The 16,364-nt window shown below is 43.9% G+C and overlaps 1 protein-coding gene across 7 annotated transcripts in view; it reads right to left on the bottom strand.

The window, feature by feature from the left end:
- Positions 1–16,364, bottom strand: part of ADTRP (androgen dependent TFPI regulating protein) — an 89,139-nt gene that overhangs the window by 52,889 nt on the left and 19,886 nt on the right. For 6 of the 7 annotated variants that reach the window (XM_022586668.3, XM_089918325.1, XM_089918321.1 and 3 more), the window contains 2 exons: positions 7,029–7,163; positions 5,394–5,495 (listed from right to left, as the gene is read on the bottom strand). In XM_022586668.3, the coding sequence (XP_022442376.2) occupies positions 5,394–5,495; positions 7,029–7,163 (237 nt within the window). The remainder of the gene's footprint in view (positions 1–5,393; positions 5,496–7,028; positions 7,164–16,364) is intronic. The other variant, XM_089918326.1, reaches the window with a different exon arrangement.

Here is a 16,364-nt window from a genome sequence, read left to right on the forward strand (position 1 = left end):
CCAAATTTATGTCACCAGTCCAGAAATCTCCCCTAGGCTTATATGTCCAGCTGCCTATTCTGCATCTAAAGTTTGTTGTCTAATTGGCATCTCAAACATGTCCAGACAAAACAATTTCCTTCTCCACAATCCTTGCACCTCCCCTACCATCTCTATCCATACCTCCCCTGTGTCTTAAGCTAATAATCTTATCTCCCTTTTTTTTCTTGCCAGATATTCAGTAAATCCTGATGGCTCTACATTCCAGATCTATACTGAGCACAAGCACAGCATGTCTGCAGACTTAGACCAAGCCTCCAAAGGATCTCACTTACCACCCTGTGAGTGACATGGGCCGGGATGCTGCTGTATCAGCAGAACATACTCTGGCTGTTGTCTTATATCATGTGGAAACAGAAGTAGATGGGAGGTGGAGTTCCCCATAGGAACCCTGACCAGGACCCTCTTCCTTTTCAGACATGGACTTTCTGGGGAATAATACTGGAGGGGCGGGGGGCTGTTTTTAACTGTGGCAAATGTTCTGCCAGAGTTCCTTCAGAACACAGCCTCTACTTACAGCAAGTTAAAAGACTGGGTGGGAGTATGTATATAGATAAAACTATAATTTAAGCTTCTTGAGGTTAGGAATCATATCTCAAATTTCTCTTGTCACCCCATGAATAATTCTTGATTTTGTATTTTTTATTTGAACTCAGCATTAGAACTCATCTGGGGGCCCAGTTTTCAAGTATATGTTCAGTTATGTCAGGAGATTTTAACCTGCGGTCCATAAATGGAATTTTGAGGGTCTATGAACCTTCTAAGATTGTACACAAAATTTTATGGTTATTTGTGCTTTCCTTGGGAAAGTGTTCATAGATTTCCTCGGATTCACAAAGTGTTCTGTTTCCTAAAGGCTGAAAACCCCTGAGTTATCCAGAGATATCTAGACTGTGGGTCCTCTCTGCCCAGAAGCGCTGGGGTAAAGAACCAAGGAGGCATGGGCGAGGGGTTTGTAACGTTGAGGACAAAGGGGGGCCTTTTGATGCTGATGTCCCCACAGGTGACCTTCTTTACTCATTAGGACTCACCTATCTCTACCTAGCCGCCCGACAGTTTAACACCAAGCTTACGGGTGGGAGAGAAAAATCTGAGACTGGGGCCTGAATTTAGTGATGGACAACATGTGGCATACTGTGAGTGAGGAAGAAACTGGAAGGTTTAGAGTTTCCCTTGACATTTTGACTCCCCAGCAAGCCCCCAGCGAGGGCTAAAAGGCCTTCCAGGTTGTCCAATCATGACCCACATGCCTGTCACAGCCAGGCTGGGACACAAGGGGCATAGCAGCCCTCCTGTCTATGTCATTCACTTGGCAATAATAACATACCGCTGCATGACACCATCTATGTCAATGTCTTGTATTAGCATTAACTGTTATTTGTATTATTTCAACGTTGTGTGTGTAAACTAGGCTCCACCAGATTTAAGGTTGCCAGAAGTCAAAACCCTTGTCAAATATCCATCTTGGTGTTAACCCTTATAGCTGGTACTTAATCATTATTTTATTTCAAGTGAATAAATGACAACACATTCAATAACTAGGTGGCTGCATTTGGTATTTCCTCCGATTTAAAGAGCCAAGGCCTGTCTCTTAAGAGTAGATTGTTTTGAAATCTCCATTAATATAAATGAAGCCTTTCCAGTTCTAAAGCTCTGTGATCATGGATTGAGAGTCTTACATGATCATAACTATTTATGCAGTCCTCGGTAGTTTATAAGGTGCTTGTATGCACTTGCTCGATAATCATGTACTGATCTCAAATGTAGAGGGCCTCTGGGGGGGTTCTCTGATCTCTTCGCTCTCCTTTAGGGAAACCTGAATGGTTTAGGTTGACTTCCGGAGAAATAAGTTCCCCCAGCTCCCTTCAGGTTAGGATCTGAGAGTTTCCTCAGTTACTGAGTCCTCTTCCTGCTGTTTGAATCTATCTGTTCTGGTTCTGTCTTGAGTAGTCATTTAGATAATGCCTGAGGAGTTAATGTTTTCCTGGCAAAACCTGGAGGAGTACTTTGCTATTCTTTCCCTTCTTTCTTGAAGACTGGAGAACAGCTTAGCAATAAAACAGTCCGGTTGATCTACTTTAAATAAGGCAGCCTGCCCACGGTTGATGCAAATATTACACTGATGTTACTGTTTGGTTTGAATATATAACAAGGATAGAGGAATGTCCATTAGAGATGATAGTCAGCTTTGAACGATCTACTGCAATGGCAAGTCTAGAATGAGCTAGAAGGGTTGGGTTGGGAGGAGCCCAAAGACTTGATGAATCATGAAGGTTTTAGAACTACACTGTGTCAAAGGGGAGAGTGGTATTTCTTAATCTGACAAATCCTACTCATAAAACCCAGGGCAGCAACGCAAATGGCAACAGGAAGAATATTCCAGAGCTAAGGCTAGAATAGTAAACATAAAGACTGTTGTGAAATGAAAGAACCTTCAGGAAAGTATGACGCTGGCTGTGTACAGCAATAATTCTTATATTGTGGAAGAAAAAAAGGAGCAATACAGGAAGTGATTCATTTTAAGATCAGGCCCAGCCCTACATGGAAGCAACTAGTACCAGTGACCTCCCATCCTCACTCTGGCTGCCACAGTGGTGGTTTCTGGGTATTTACTCATTTGAGTTGTCGTGGAAGGACACTGTTAAAATGCACAAAGTGTCAACAAATTAACCCAGTAACAGCCATTTCCATATTCTTTTATACTAGTATTTAAAAAGTCAACAGAGAGCATTCCTTGAGGTCATAGACCAGGAGTATTTGATAGTGAGGACAGAAAATGTCCAGAGCAAGGGACACAGTTTGGGGAAGAGGGATGAGATGCAGTCACGAGCACACTGGATTTGGAGCACACACCATAAGGAAGCACGGACGTTTGGGGATGACCCCGTTAGGAGCACCCAATGCTGGTTTTGCTGATGCCAACATTTTCACTAGAAATGGCTCCGTTGGCAGTTTCTCCGATGAAATTAACAGAATCACAGAAGAGTCTGTGTCTGACCCAAGGCAGGTTGCCTCTTCTTTTCTCTTTTTCACTGTCATTCCACATTTTTGGACCCTAGCCCCTTCTCTCTAAGGGATTCAGGTTACTTGATTGACCAAAAGGCAGAGAGCAGGGTCAAAAGAAACCCCCAGGTTGTGAAGGCACACGAATATTTTATGTTCTCTGTTGTATATTATCTGCCTTGCTAATTAATTGATAGATATGACATACATTATCAAGCTACCTGCTTCCAAAATTACCAAAAATCCATATGGCTGTTTAGCCAGGTCACAAATGCTGGGCATCACCATCACAACTATTTGGAAGAAATCTAATCTTACTTCCATGTGGAAAATGGTACCCCAAAGAGGTAGGAAGCTTGTAATAGTTGTAGGAAAACTACTAGCTGAGCTAACAAAACCTTGAAAAGGTATTTGATATATGTGTTTGGCTCCAAATAAAAGACACTTTCAATACTCTGCCTTTTTATTTTAGTAACATCCAGCTCAGTCAGTTGTCCCAAATCGCTTCATTTTCTTAAGTAGAGTTTTGGCTTATTAGCATACAGATGGGGATTTTGGATTTTTTTAAGTGAGAATTCTCACTTTGCTTTGTTAATCAAGCAAAGTGACATCCTTTTTGATTGCCTGGTGAATTATGAAACTAGACTGAACTACAAGTTCTGCACTTACTATAGTACAAGGCAAGGAAGAGTGAATTATGAGCTCAGTGGCCCCAGGCAAATCACTTAACCTTTTTGAGTTTTTATTTTTTTAATTTGGAAAAATTCAGGATTGTAATTGTTATCTAAAGAAAGTTGTATGAATTAAATGGGCTCCTATTTGAGGAACATACTTAATATAGTCTAAGTGCCATAAAAAGCCACAATATTCCCTGTGTAGGGGTTTCAGATCAATGTTAATGGGAAACTGGGAAGATGAGGAGGTGATCTGACAAAAAGAAGCTGGTAGGACGGGTCTCGGGGAGGTGGGACTTATTAAATATATAGTTTTTGGTCCTGAACTCTAAATGAGATGGAACTTGTATACCTTAGTTAATTAATTAGTATCTCACTGAGCACATATTTAAAGTGAAAGTACGTTTTTCTGAGGGGTGGGGGGCAGGGCACATGGTGGACTGAGCTGCTTTTCCAAATTGGTAATCATGTGAGTTTTAAGACAGTGGAAAAGTTGGAGGTAGAAGAAAGTCTGTGAACCTGAGGAGCCTTGATATGCTACTGCCTTGTGACTTCCCCCTGGTTTTTTTTTTTTTTTGCGGTACGCGGGCCTCTCACTGCTGTGGCCTCCCCCGTTGCAGAGCACAGGCTCCGGATGCGCAGGCTCAGCGGCCATGGCTCACGGGCCCAGCCGCTCCGCGGCATGTGGGATCTTCCCAGACCGGGGCACGAACCCGTGTCCCCTGCATCGGCAGGCGGATCCTCAACCATTGTGCCACCAGGGAAGCCCCCCCTGGTTTTTAAATGTCATTGGCTTCACAGACTCTCAGACCTCCTTCTGAATTCCTGACTAATGTGGAAATACATTTGTAAATATTGAGAAGCGGAGCAAGTAGTTTGATTACTCTGTGCGTGTGGTGCTGATGACTCAGACCTCCTTCATCCAAGGCCTGGACAGTCCTGCTCCAGCTCTGCTTGTCCAGGCCACTGTTACTGGTATTCACATACAGTGCCCTGAATAACTCAGAACAGGTTCTGGTTACTCTTCAGCCCCTCAAAAATAAATACATGAATAAAAACCCAAATGGGAAACAGAAGTGTGTAAATCATCTGTGATAAATAGTTGTGATCAAGTGTTAGCTAAGAAGCTGCTTCTGAGCCGTGAGTTATTCTTTGGACATTTGGGTGGATTTTTTTGAGGTATAATTGACACGTATAGCATATTAGTTTCAGGTGTACAACATAATGATTTGATATTTGTATGTATTGCAAAATGTTCACCACCACAAGTCTAGTTAACATCCAGGGTGGATTATTTTTAAAGCTTGCTTGATTCCATTCCTAGATAGGAATTCATTACATGTTATTTGCTGAAGTTACTTCTCTTTCAGGACTGCAGGCTCCAAGAGTTTGCTTGCCCTTATGGTTTCATGTCTTTTCAATAACTTCATAAGCAACTTGGCGAAGAGTCTTGCCTGGACATCCCATCTGCTCTCTGTATCTCCAGTTACAGCACCGCTTTTTGTTCATTTCGTATTCTCAAAGTGTTCTTTAAATAAATAGCGACGGGATGAAGAGGGAGGAGTGAATGGGATTTTGGGGGTTGAGGAGCAGTTTGGAAACATAAATAAGGCACTTGGAGTTCTCAGAACAGAGGCTATTGCCGTTCTGTATTCACTAAATTTTCCTTTCACTCACCATTGCATGATTCAACCACACTGGAAAGATACCATCTAGGGCCTTAGGGTAAACGAGTTCTCGATCGTAGAGGAATAGGATCCAGAATGACAAAAATACAAACTGGAAAATAGAACACAAAAATAGTATCATTAGATTTATTTTCAATGAGTGCTTCCTAAGATAATCAAGGAAACGTAGCAAAATAAAAATAGATACCAGTTTTAAAGATACATTCCTATATATACGTAATGAAATACTAAATGAAGGAAAAAATTATTTAGTGTAGAATTACAATACCCAGTCTCTGGGGATTTCAGAGAGTTAGGGATCAATTATTTGTCATTGTGGCAGGCAGAGAGGATGTAGATAAATAGGATTCGCAGACCATTTCATTTTAACCAATGACTTCTCTCTTCTCTGAGCTTTACCAGGAGTGCTGAGAGCAACCACATGGAATGGCTTGAGTCTTCCACTTGCGTTGCCCACTCTCTAAATAGGCATGGCAAGGGGAAGCAGGAAGGCTGGGGCGAGGATAGGTGACAAGCTCCCAGGGTAATTCACAAGCTAGTTAACGGAGAGTTGGATCTCCTTATTGCTCAGAACTTTGGATTGATCCCCATCCTCTTGTACCCCTTGGCTATCTTTTCAAAGTGTCTGTCTTCCATGCTACAAAATCAATGGAGAGATGGGAAAAAATAACTATTAATCTTCTAATGATCTTCTTAAATTCCAAAGGCTCAATTTCTAAGTCTTAAAAAATGAATAAACTCCATTGATACAAAAAAAACTTAGCCTCTTTAGAAGATTTTTGGGGGTGGAGGAGGAGGTGTCCTACAAAGTAAAACTGGAATGCCAGTACTCACTCCGTTATCTGAGAGCTCATTATTGGTGTTTGGAGAGTTTCATTTTGGATTTAAGTTTGAGGTCTCAATACTATAGGAAGTGGAATGATGACGGGTAGAAAGAGGTAATCATTTCTAATTATAGGCCCTGCTGGGCAGCCCGTGTGCCTGGTCTCAGTTTGTTTCCATTCTAACTAATGAATGAAAACATGCGCAATGTTGTAGAAATGTGGACAGTATCAGCAACAAGCCGACTGTCCCTTGCATATATATGTCTTGCTTCTTCCCAATGTCCATTCATTCAACAAAATGCGTGAGTCACCCACCATGTGTCCCACACCAGGTATTTCAAACAGCCTCTCTCTCCTCCATTTCAAAGTGTCAACTTTGAAACTTTTCATACCTTTTTTTTAATGGCTTCCACTTGCAGAAGTAACAAATGCTTATTGCAGCAAGTGAAACAAGATGTATGAAAGGGAAATTGGTCATATGCCTCCTCAGCAGCCTCCATTCCCATCACCCTGATGGAACCAAGGTTGTATTTTGGTTAAGAAAGGTCCTTCAGACTTCCCTGTTAGACAGTAATAAGGATCTTGTAGCAAACGTTCACAAAGGTACAAAAGCTAATGGTAAATCTTGTCAGTTAATGTGCCTTATTTCCCGAAGACACTGGGCAGTGCTATGCAGTCCTCAGGCCATTTATGCAAATGCAGTTGCCCTGGATTATAATAATGGGCTCCTTGCTGCCCAGGAGAAGTGTCAGTCCATACGACATGTGTAGTATATTACCTGCACATCTTTGTAAACTTACTGCAGATATCGGAAAAGCCAGCGTGGTGAAAAGCAGGTCTCTGAAGGCTGTTATGAACTTAATGTCTTTTTTCCCTTTAGCTCTTTTCAGCACATCTTCCAGACAGGCCACCCCGTAGAAAAGGGCCTGCAAGAACTAAATTCATCACAACAAATGAGGACCTTTTCATTTCCTTTAATTAATACATTCTTCACTGACATGAAGCACCATCCCTCTGGGAGCAGTGTTGATTTGAGAAGGAGGGGCTGCTGGCTGTTGGGAGCCAATTCGAAGGTTGGTCTTGCAACTTGCTGGGCCCTGACCTTGATCACTAAAACCGATTGTGTAAAGTTGTTTAGGGGATAATAATGTGTACAGTATTTAGCATAATGGACTTGAGCTAAAATGGAAACAGAATAGAGTCAGCTTAAAAGGAGAATGTAATGAGATAGATACCTTGGCTGCACAGAGGTGGGAAAAACCAGATAAACAGCACAAGGGCAGAGCACCAGACGCAATGGTAGATATATTCTGGCCTCTTCCTAGGAAGAAAAAAATTTTTAAATGCCTAGTGTTGCAATCTCATTAGAGAAGCCAGAATCAGCGTCAAGAGCCCCATGAAGGAGCTCTGTGCTCTCCTGAGGGAAACCCACAACATGGCACCTTGCCTTTCTGAGGGAGAAGCCAGAGGAGAAGGCCTCTGAAGACCTCACAGAGACAGTCTGTGTGAGGGAGTGATTTAAATCCACAGGGCTATACAGCAAACCGTGGGTTCGGGTGCATCTCTAGGTTCCTGAGGGCCTTGAAGGTAAAAAAGAAGCAGGGCCTTTTTCAAGGACACAAGATCACAATCAGAACAGACTTTGTCCATTCTTACAGTGTTCCACAAACCCACGGCTTCTAATTTAAGGGTCACAATAGTACAGAGTTGGAGTTGGTTTTGAACTACTGCTTCAGAATCAATCCTGTTCCTTGAAAGCTCTGACTGGTACAAAAGGAACAGCCTGGACTCTGCTGTGAGTCTGAGTCAGACAAGTTCTGGAACCTGGGCATCTGGACTAATGATCAACCAAGTCGCCTTTTGGGGAACAAGCTCTGAGCTCTGAACCCTAGGAAACCTCTCGCAGAGTTGGCCTCCTGCCACTCCTCAGGCTGAAGGGTGGGCAGGAGAGGACACAGAGGTGGATTAGGCCAGCGATGTCCCCACGGGGGTCCTCAGACCAGCAGTACCAGCATCACCCCAAAGCTTGTTAGAAATGCAGGACCTCAGCCCCACCCCAGACTATGGAATCAGAATCTCTGGGAATGGGACCCAGGAATTTGTTTTTCAGTAAACTCCCAGGTGCTCTGTGTATATGCTAAAGTTCTAGAACCACTGGATTAGACATAAATTTATCACTTAAAAATCTTACTGACTACTCAAAACTATAATAGCTGACTTTTTTTTTGTAATAGCTGGATTTTATTGATTTCTTGTTATGTGCTAGCCACTGATCTAAGCTTTTAATTTCTTATAACAACCTTATGAGGTAAGTCCTGTTATTCCTTCCCCATTTCCCATTTTACAGATGAGGAAACTGAGGCACAGAGAGATAAATAAACTTGTCTAAAGTCTAATGGTTGATAAATATCAAGGCTAGGATTTGAAACCCAAAGTCTGCTTCTTGAGCCAGACTTTAAAAAAACCACACATACCATGTGATGTGTCAGGTTTCTAAGAATAAGGATAAAGCACTGTGGGAGTTCAGAAAAAGAGACCATTATCTCCAGGTGGGAGAATTAAAAATGACTTCAAAAAATACCGATGCCTGATTCTCACTCCCAAAGATTCTAATTTAATGAGTCTGGGGGTGCAGCCTAGGCTTCAGGATCTTAAAACATTCTCCCAGGTGATTGTAATCAGGGCAGCCAAGGTTGAGAACCACTTGCCTAGAGGAACTTCCATTTGGAAATGCAGACCTGGTAGCCTCCAGGGAGGCGGGGCTGCGGAGATGAGCCCACATGGTGGGATGAGGTTTCTAAAGAGAGGACAAAGGGAAGAGGAGAGAAGTGGGAAGCAAATGCTGAGGAAATGCCCTCCTCTAAGGGACAGAAGGGCTAAGGGGGAAGCAAAGTAGCAAAGAATGATCAGATGGTAGAAAATGAGGAATGTGCAAGAACCCCATGGCCCTGAGGGAGGAGGAAGCTTCAAACCAGAAGGGGCCATTCCAGGGAGGGTGGGCTACAGTTTTAAATGCCATGAAGAGGCTGCCACCCCAATACTCGTCATTTACTTTTGCCGTTGAGCCCTGAGTGCTGCAGAATTGGAGTGCAGTCTTTGCACTGAATGCTAGGAGAAGTCTCCTTCTCTCCCCTTCTTCCCCAGCAGCTCTCAGCTCACCCCTGAGGCCATAGCAGGCAGCTGCTGGAGTTAGGAAGGGCAGACCAGGGGCCTGGGCCCCGGTGAGGAGGCCTGCACCGTTCTATCAACACAGCAATTAATCCACACAGCAATTAATCTCCCACTGAGCGCTGAGTGCCTGCCAGGTTTTCCCTCCTTGGGGAGAGGCCGCCTCCACCCAGCATGTGAAGTCCATGTGACCACTTTCCTTAGTGAGAGCTTCCTAGCGTCAGCATGAGTCAAGCTCGTCCTGACTTTCTCTTGCCTTTCCCAGTCGCAGAATGTGGAAATTGGACTGGGGAAAGAACACATTACTCAGAGCCTCCGTGGCTTCTCCTTCACCGATAAAAATTTGCTCCACACCACAAACTTGCCAATCACTTCTCCCCCTCTGCCCTCAGCTCACACGTTATTTCACAGGCATATGTCACTTTGGAGAGATGCCAGCTGTGTGCGTGAGGCAGCCTTGTCTCCATTGATCTTAATCCACGTTGATGTGCCATCATCTGTATCAACAAGGAATATTTATGAGCCCCTACATAGGAGCCCAGGGGGGAGGCGCTAGGGTGTTGCCAAAAGAAATGAATAGGCAAGAACTAGGGCATAGAGGATCCACACAGCAGAGCTGGAGAGTAAGGAGAGGGAGGTGGCATCGGCTTACTCAATGGGGAGGCCTCCTGCAGGGCCTCAAGGGCAGGTTTGCATCAGCTCACAAAACCAGACACTGGTCTGCTCATTCTCTAAGGACAGTACGCTGGGATGTTTATAAGACACTCACAGAAGGAATAGTCAAGGGGGAAAATGGCAGCTGTTAGGGACTGAATTGTATGTCCCCAAAATTCATATTTGAAGTTATAACCCTCAGTACCTCAGGAAGTGGCTGTATTTGGAGACAGGATCTTTAAAGAGGTGATTAAGTTAAAATGAGGACAGTAGGGTAGGCCCTAATCCAGTAGGACTGGTGTCCTTAGAAGAAGAGGAGATTAGGACCCAGACCCACACAGAGGGTAGACCACGTGAAGACACAGGGAGAAGGCAGCCATCCACAAGCCAAGGAGAGAGGCTTGTAGAAACCAACCCTGCTAACACCACCTTGATCTTGGACTGCTGGCCTCTAGAACTCTGAGGAAGTTTCTGTTGTGTAAGCTCCCCAGTCTGTGGTACGTTTTTATGGCAGCCCCAGCAAACTAATAGAGTAGCATTGAAAGAAGATAGCAACAACTGGCCTTCTTTTACGACTCTTACAGCAAAATTACTGTTGTTTACATTTCTCAACTATTTGGGCTGCTCAGAAAAGCAGAGTTAACGGTATCTTCTTGGTCAGGGTTTACTTCAGAGTTGCTGCTGTCTGATTTAATTTTTTTCTACCAGTTCTTCCCTAATTCCGTCTGTCCTTTCTTCTGAAATACTGCTGATCTAAGATTGTTAGCTGTCTTCCATTTTTGTTGCTAGCTGACAAACTTACCACCTGGGAGAGCTTAGTTTACATTTTTTTAATAACTAGTGCAACTTGAGAAACCATAGCTAAAGGATGTTTCGTTTTTACATTCATATGTCTTCACAAAATTCACAACAATCTTGAAAACACAGAAGCTTAACCTTTCTAAGTCGTCAAGTTTATTTTCCTTGCTCTAAGCCAGAATCCTCTTAAACTATCCCAGGAAATGAGAATTTCTTCATTTAAAAATAATTCCAGAGAGGGAGATTCCACAAGTTTCCTGAGCAAGACATTACAACTCTGATTGAATGAGTCAAGTAATCCAACGCCCAGCTCAGCTCTCTGTGCCTGACTCAGACAGGCCGGGACTTTCTCAGGTCTCGCCTTCAGAATGATGCAACACTTGCAGTGGAGATTAATTCAGAATAAAAGAGCAAATGGGGACTCATTGTGATGTGCATTTTGTATAACTGTGGTGGTAAGGGTGGTGGCATCTGGGACAGGTAGAGGAAGTCTTTGTCAAATATATCTGTATTATATGTAATATTATATTTCAGACATTATTCATGTGCATTGAGCTTATGAAACAGATGAAGGAATGAGATCAAGAACATGGGAGAAGAACTGATATGAAGAACACAAGAAAATAAAGAGAAGAAACTAAGAACATTGAGGGACAGGTTGGAAGGAAGATTTGTAGGAATGCTTAGCCAGTGTTGTGTAGCTGGTAACAGCTGGCTTCAGTGTAGCAGTAGGATGGCCGTGGGGTAGGCTGTCTTACAGGTGGGATGGGGTTCTCTAGAAAGTGGCTCTTACCAGTTAAGAGTTATGTTCTGATCATTTATTCATGCAGCCAACATTCACAGAATGTCTCTTAGGTGCCAGAAGTTAGGCATAATACAGACCAGGGCAGGTTCTATGTTAATATGTCTTTATTAGGAAGAAGAAGAGGCGGCAGAAGAGGAGGAACCTTTTCAGTACATTTACCATTTTACGTTTTGTAGGCCAGGTTCCTTTGGAAACAGAATCTGAGATGCTGAGATCTGCCTGAAGGGTGTTCATGGAGGAGTGCTCTCAGAACATCCATGAGAAGAGGGAGGGAGGGAGGGAGAAGGACTGAGCACCAAGAAAACCGGAAGGGCAGTACAGTTGCATGGAATCAACTAATCCCCGAAGGAGCCCTGGAGTTGAGCTGTCCCTTCAGAGTTGTCCTGGAGCCCAGCCTTTGTAGCCCAGGTCAACCAGTCTTTGCACGCAGCAACCTCAGGGAGGTCTTAAGCCTTGGTCCAGGTAGCTCCCTTCTGCTGAGGACACCTGTGGGATGAGAGCTCAGCTATGAGTCATCAGCAGCCAGCACCCCTTCTCCCAGGAGCTGGGGAATGAGGACCTTGATGCTGGGGAGGTAGGGGAATCTGTGTGCCACACCACAGATCCACTACATATGAGGCACAGAGAAGTTAGGTAACTCACTCAAGAGCACACGGCAAGTGAGTGGCACCCAGGCAGTCTGGCTCCAGAAGCTAGGCCTTCAATCACTGATCTTTATACTGTGCACAAAGAACCTACCGAAGTGCTGTCATGGTTACTCAGGAAACCACAGCTGTTGTATTTTGGGTGCTGGTGGTGACTCTTCCCTTCTCTCAGCCCTCATTCTTTCAACTATCTGAGAGGTAAAAACAGTGATCTTAAGCATTTTTGTGGAATAGACCGTTAAGTGTATTTCTGAGTCTGCTGAGCTTAAGAGTTCCACAGATGAATATATTAACCCGATGATGGAAATTAAAGGTTGGCCCCAAGTATCGCAGTGGGTTCTATATACTATAAATGGATCCCTGTCTTCTCACTGTCCATGGGCTACCTTGGAGTTTGAACGATGGAACGTCCCCAGGGATGTCTCAAGGATCTCTCTTCCCCTGGCCCTGCTTTGCCATCCCTGAGGACCTATGTAATGAAGTGGCTGTTGTGATCCTGAGAGCTTGACGATAATGAGGTCAGAGCTGCCTGCGGCTTGGGCAACTTTATATGAAGAGGGGAGGGAAACGTCATGCCTCTGTTGGTGAAGTGGGGGGAGGGAAACAGGGAGGGGCCCGCCCAGAATCTCCCCTGGAGATCCCGGTTATGAGGCACCACCTCTAACCATGTTTCAGAAGGAAGTTTATTTTTAAAAAGAGAAAAACCCAGCAAACTCTTATGAATTCTGCAAGCCGATTTCAATTGTAGCTGAAAAATCCCTCTATCCCCTCTCCCAGCTTGCATTCCCTGGGGTCAGGGACAGTCCCTGGGTGGAAGTGGAGTGGATGGAGAGGAGGGAACACAACACTGTGGAAGACCCAGGCACTGGAAGCCTGAGCCAACGTGAGCACCCGAGGATGTCCACAGCACTGCCTTGTCCCCATGCCCAGCTCCTGGGGGCTACCGCATTCAGCAGGATTCATTGCCCTCTGCCTGAGCTTGCAGACTCTAGCTCTAGGGCTTCCCCAGTGCCTGAGGGCATCCACTTAGGCAACTATTATATAGGGAAAGCGTTGACTCCACAGTGGTCCTCCTCTAGCTGGGAAGCTGAAGTGTGAAGCCTGTGGAGGGAAGTACTTGAGCAGTGAGGCAGTTGGGTGACCCTTGCCTGAATCCATGACCCACTACCCATGGTGCTCAGTGAGGGGACTGATGTCCCCCAAAATTACCCTCCCCTCTGCACCATCCCTTCTGTACTCAAAGATGAGATGGCTAGAAGCTCACCAGCACTCTCCTATCTCCTCATTCCGTTTTCCACTTCTTACACCATTCTGAGTGCTTCCCTCATGTCCTTTGTCCCTTACGGTCACTCTGTGGTTATGCACTATTTGACAGATTTGGAAATAGAAGACAAAGAAATACCCAGACTAGGGTCAGTAGGAGGTGGAACTGAGGAACCATCCCAGATAGCTCATGATCCTAGAGCTCCTGCTTATACCCACTAAGCTATACTGCCTTCCCTCCCAACAGGGAATTGGCTGCCTCTTCCCTGGCGTCAGTTTACTCCCTCATTAGACAGACATCACATCTCTCCTCTTCTTCCTTTACTCTCCTTAGGCACTAGGCAGGAATTGGTCACCATTCCTCAGTGGCACCCCCACTAACTCACCTCATGCCCCAGGCATTAATCCTTTGAAGCCCCTGGGGTAGCTTCAGGAGGAAATGGGGCCCACTTAGAATGCTGACTTGCATTAAGTTGGACTTTGTTCTTAGGAGCCATGACGGATATTCAGCCAACTAGAAATGAAAGCTGTTTAAAGGGGTGGGATGTAAATTTCCTGGAAAGCAGGATGGGGTACTGACTTCAATATGTTTACATAAAATAAATTTAAGAGTGTTATAGCAAGTTATGAGACCTCTGTGACTTTATAAATGCAACCATTAACTAATTATTCGTTAGTTAACACTAATTAATCATTAGGAAACACAACCATTAATCAGCCCACAAAACCTCAAGAGCTAGAAATTTTAAGGCACAGTATTTCACGTGATGTCACATATTTGAAGTCTGACCTTAAATCGATCCTCTAAAACACATTCAACCCATCTTCACCAGTTGGAAAACGTTGCATTAAGTCACAATTTCAGGATGACACCTAACAGCAGAAAGGAAACAGCCATAGGGAAGCCCCTCTCTGCCCATTTCAAGGGCCAGAAGATGTCAGAAGAGACTATACTGCTCAGGAATACAGAAAAGTGAGGTCAAGTCCAGTCAACATACCAAGGCACCCAGCTTTTATTATGGGGATAATCTGCGCCAGCCACTGTGGCAAATACAATGTAGAATCGTAGAAAGTCAGGGCTGGCAAAGACTTAGGAGACAAAACTCCTGTTTGGGAGCCACTTAAAATTTGATTGAAATGTTGAGAATCACATGTGGGTGAAAATGAGAAAACAATACTATACATAAATAAGCGGAGACTGAGAGAAGCCGTAAAAATTCAGGGAAAGGAAAAAACGAATTTGGGCTAGAGTTGCTCAGCAGAGATTTTAAGGAGAATATGGGATTTCAGGTGGTCTGTGAAAGCAGCAAGGTGGTGTAGAAGCAGGTAGGCCTTTCATTCAAGGATAGTGTGAATATGGGTCGAACAGTGACAGCAAAAGCCTAGGGACCAACACTGGAGAAGACACAGGCCTTCCTGGAGAATAGACCAACCTTCCTAGGGAGGCGAGCGCCCAACGGCCAAGTAGGCAGGTGAGCTCTTAAATCGGGAGTTTAGATTGGTCCTGTAAGGTAGGAGGGAGCCCCTGTGGTTTCTTGAGTAGCTGACCACACTTCTCAAGCAGGCTTATGATGTTTGAAGCAAAACAAAACCCCAAACAGTTCTTTGGGAAGATTAATCTGAAATCTGAGTGATGGATGGACTGATAATGGGAGGACAGTGAAGAGGTGATCTGGTCATCTAGGTACCAACTAATAAACACCTACAATGAGAGGGGCAGTACGATTGGGGAAGAAGGGATGAACCTAGCAAGAGGGAAGGCATAGGATTTGGTGGCTGATTAGTCAGGGAATTAACACTAGGAAATAAGTGTCCTGGACAGATGAGTGTCTTTTTCCATTCTTGGAAATATGGTGCCTCTGGGACATGTAACCGAGCTATAATTAAGAAGCCAGGGAGATGGGTTTTGGGAGTCAGTGATGAATCTGCTCTTAGCCATGCTTAGTGTGAGGGAGGACAACCATACTAGAATTTGGATTTGATTAGATCATCAATCCTGGCTGACGCTGCTCTCTTTACCTTGACTATTCTTAATGTGAAGCTAATAGATACATAAAGCTGAGACTTTTACTGTATGATTCTAATTCCACAGAATCATTTTTTGTTATTTTCTATTTACTTGTTTTCTCATAAAACTCTATGATTGAAACAAGCCATCACCTTGATATTTTTCAGGCACCGTAGAACTGTATTCAGGGCTCAAATCTCAAAATCAAAAGCCAGCAAGTTACCAGAGAGGAGGAAGCTGAACTTCCAGGCTTCTTTGATTTGAACCTTCTGAATTTCCTCTCCTTAGCATTACGGAGAGTCATCGTCTTTTTCTTTTTTACCATGCATTACCTCTGCCTAGGATTGTGATGCCAAAGAACTGGAATATTTTGTCTAGTTTCTGAAATCAGATGTTTATATGGTACCCTACATTTAGGTTAAAAATCTCAAAACTTTAATTAGCATCCCCAAAGGCTGCCGCATGTTTAGCTTTTAACTCTAAAAATAATTTTACATATTTCCAAAACATTTTTTAAAAACCTATTTTTCTCCCATTCATTCACACTTCATCACTTCATTCATCAGATTGTGGTCAGCTGGGCTAGGGAGACAAGAAAGGATCAAGTGATGTGATTGGTTTGTAAATAGTTGAAAATGTGTATTGGCCATTTGGTTGGGTGATTTGTCCTTTAAGATGGAGCCTGAGCCTATAAAAAATTGAAGTGGGATCCGAACCTGGCAAAATGTATTTGCTTTTCTTAGATAAATCTGTTAGTCTGTGTGTGCTGTAAAAGGGCATTATTCCTCCACTGGAA

Source organism: Delphinapterus leucas, chromosome 10 (assembly GCF_059928025.1).
Source record: "Delphinapterus leucas isolate spDelLeu-1000000601 "Yukka" chromosome 10, BTC_Dleu_Yukka2, whole genome shotgun sequence".
NCBI lineage: Eukaryota > Metazoa > Chordata > Mammalia > Artiodactyla > Monodontidae > Delphinapterus > Delphinapterus leucas.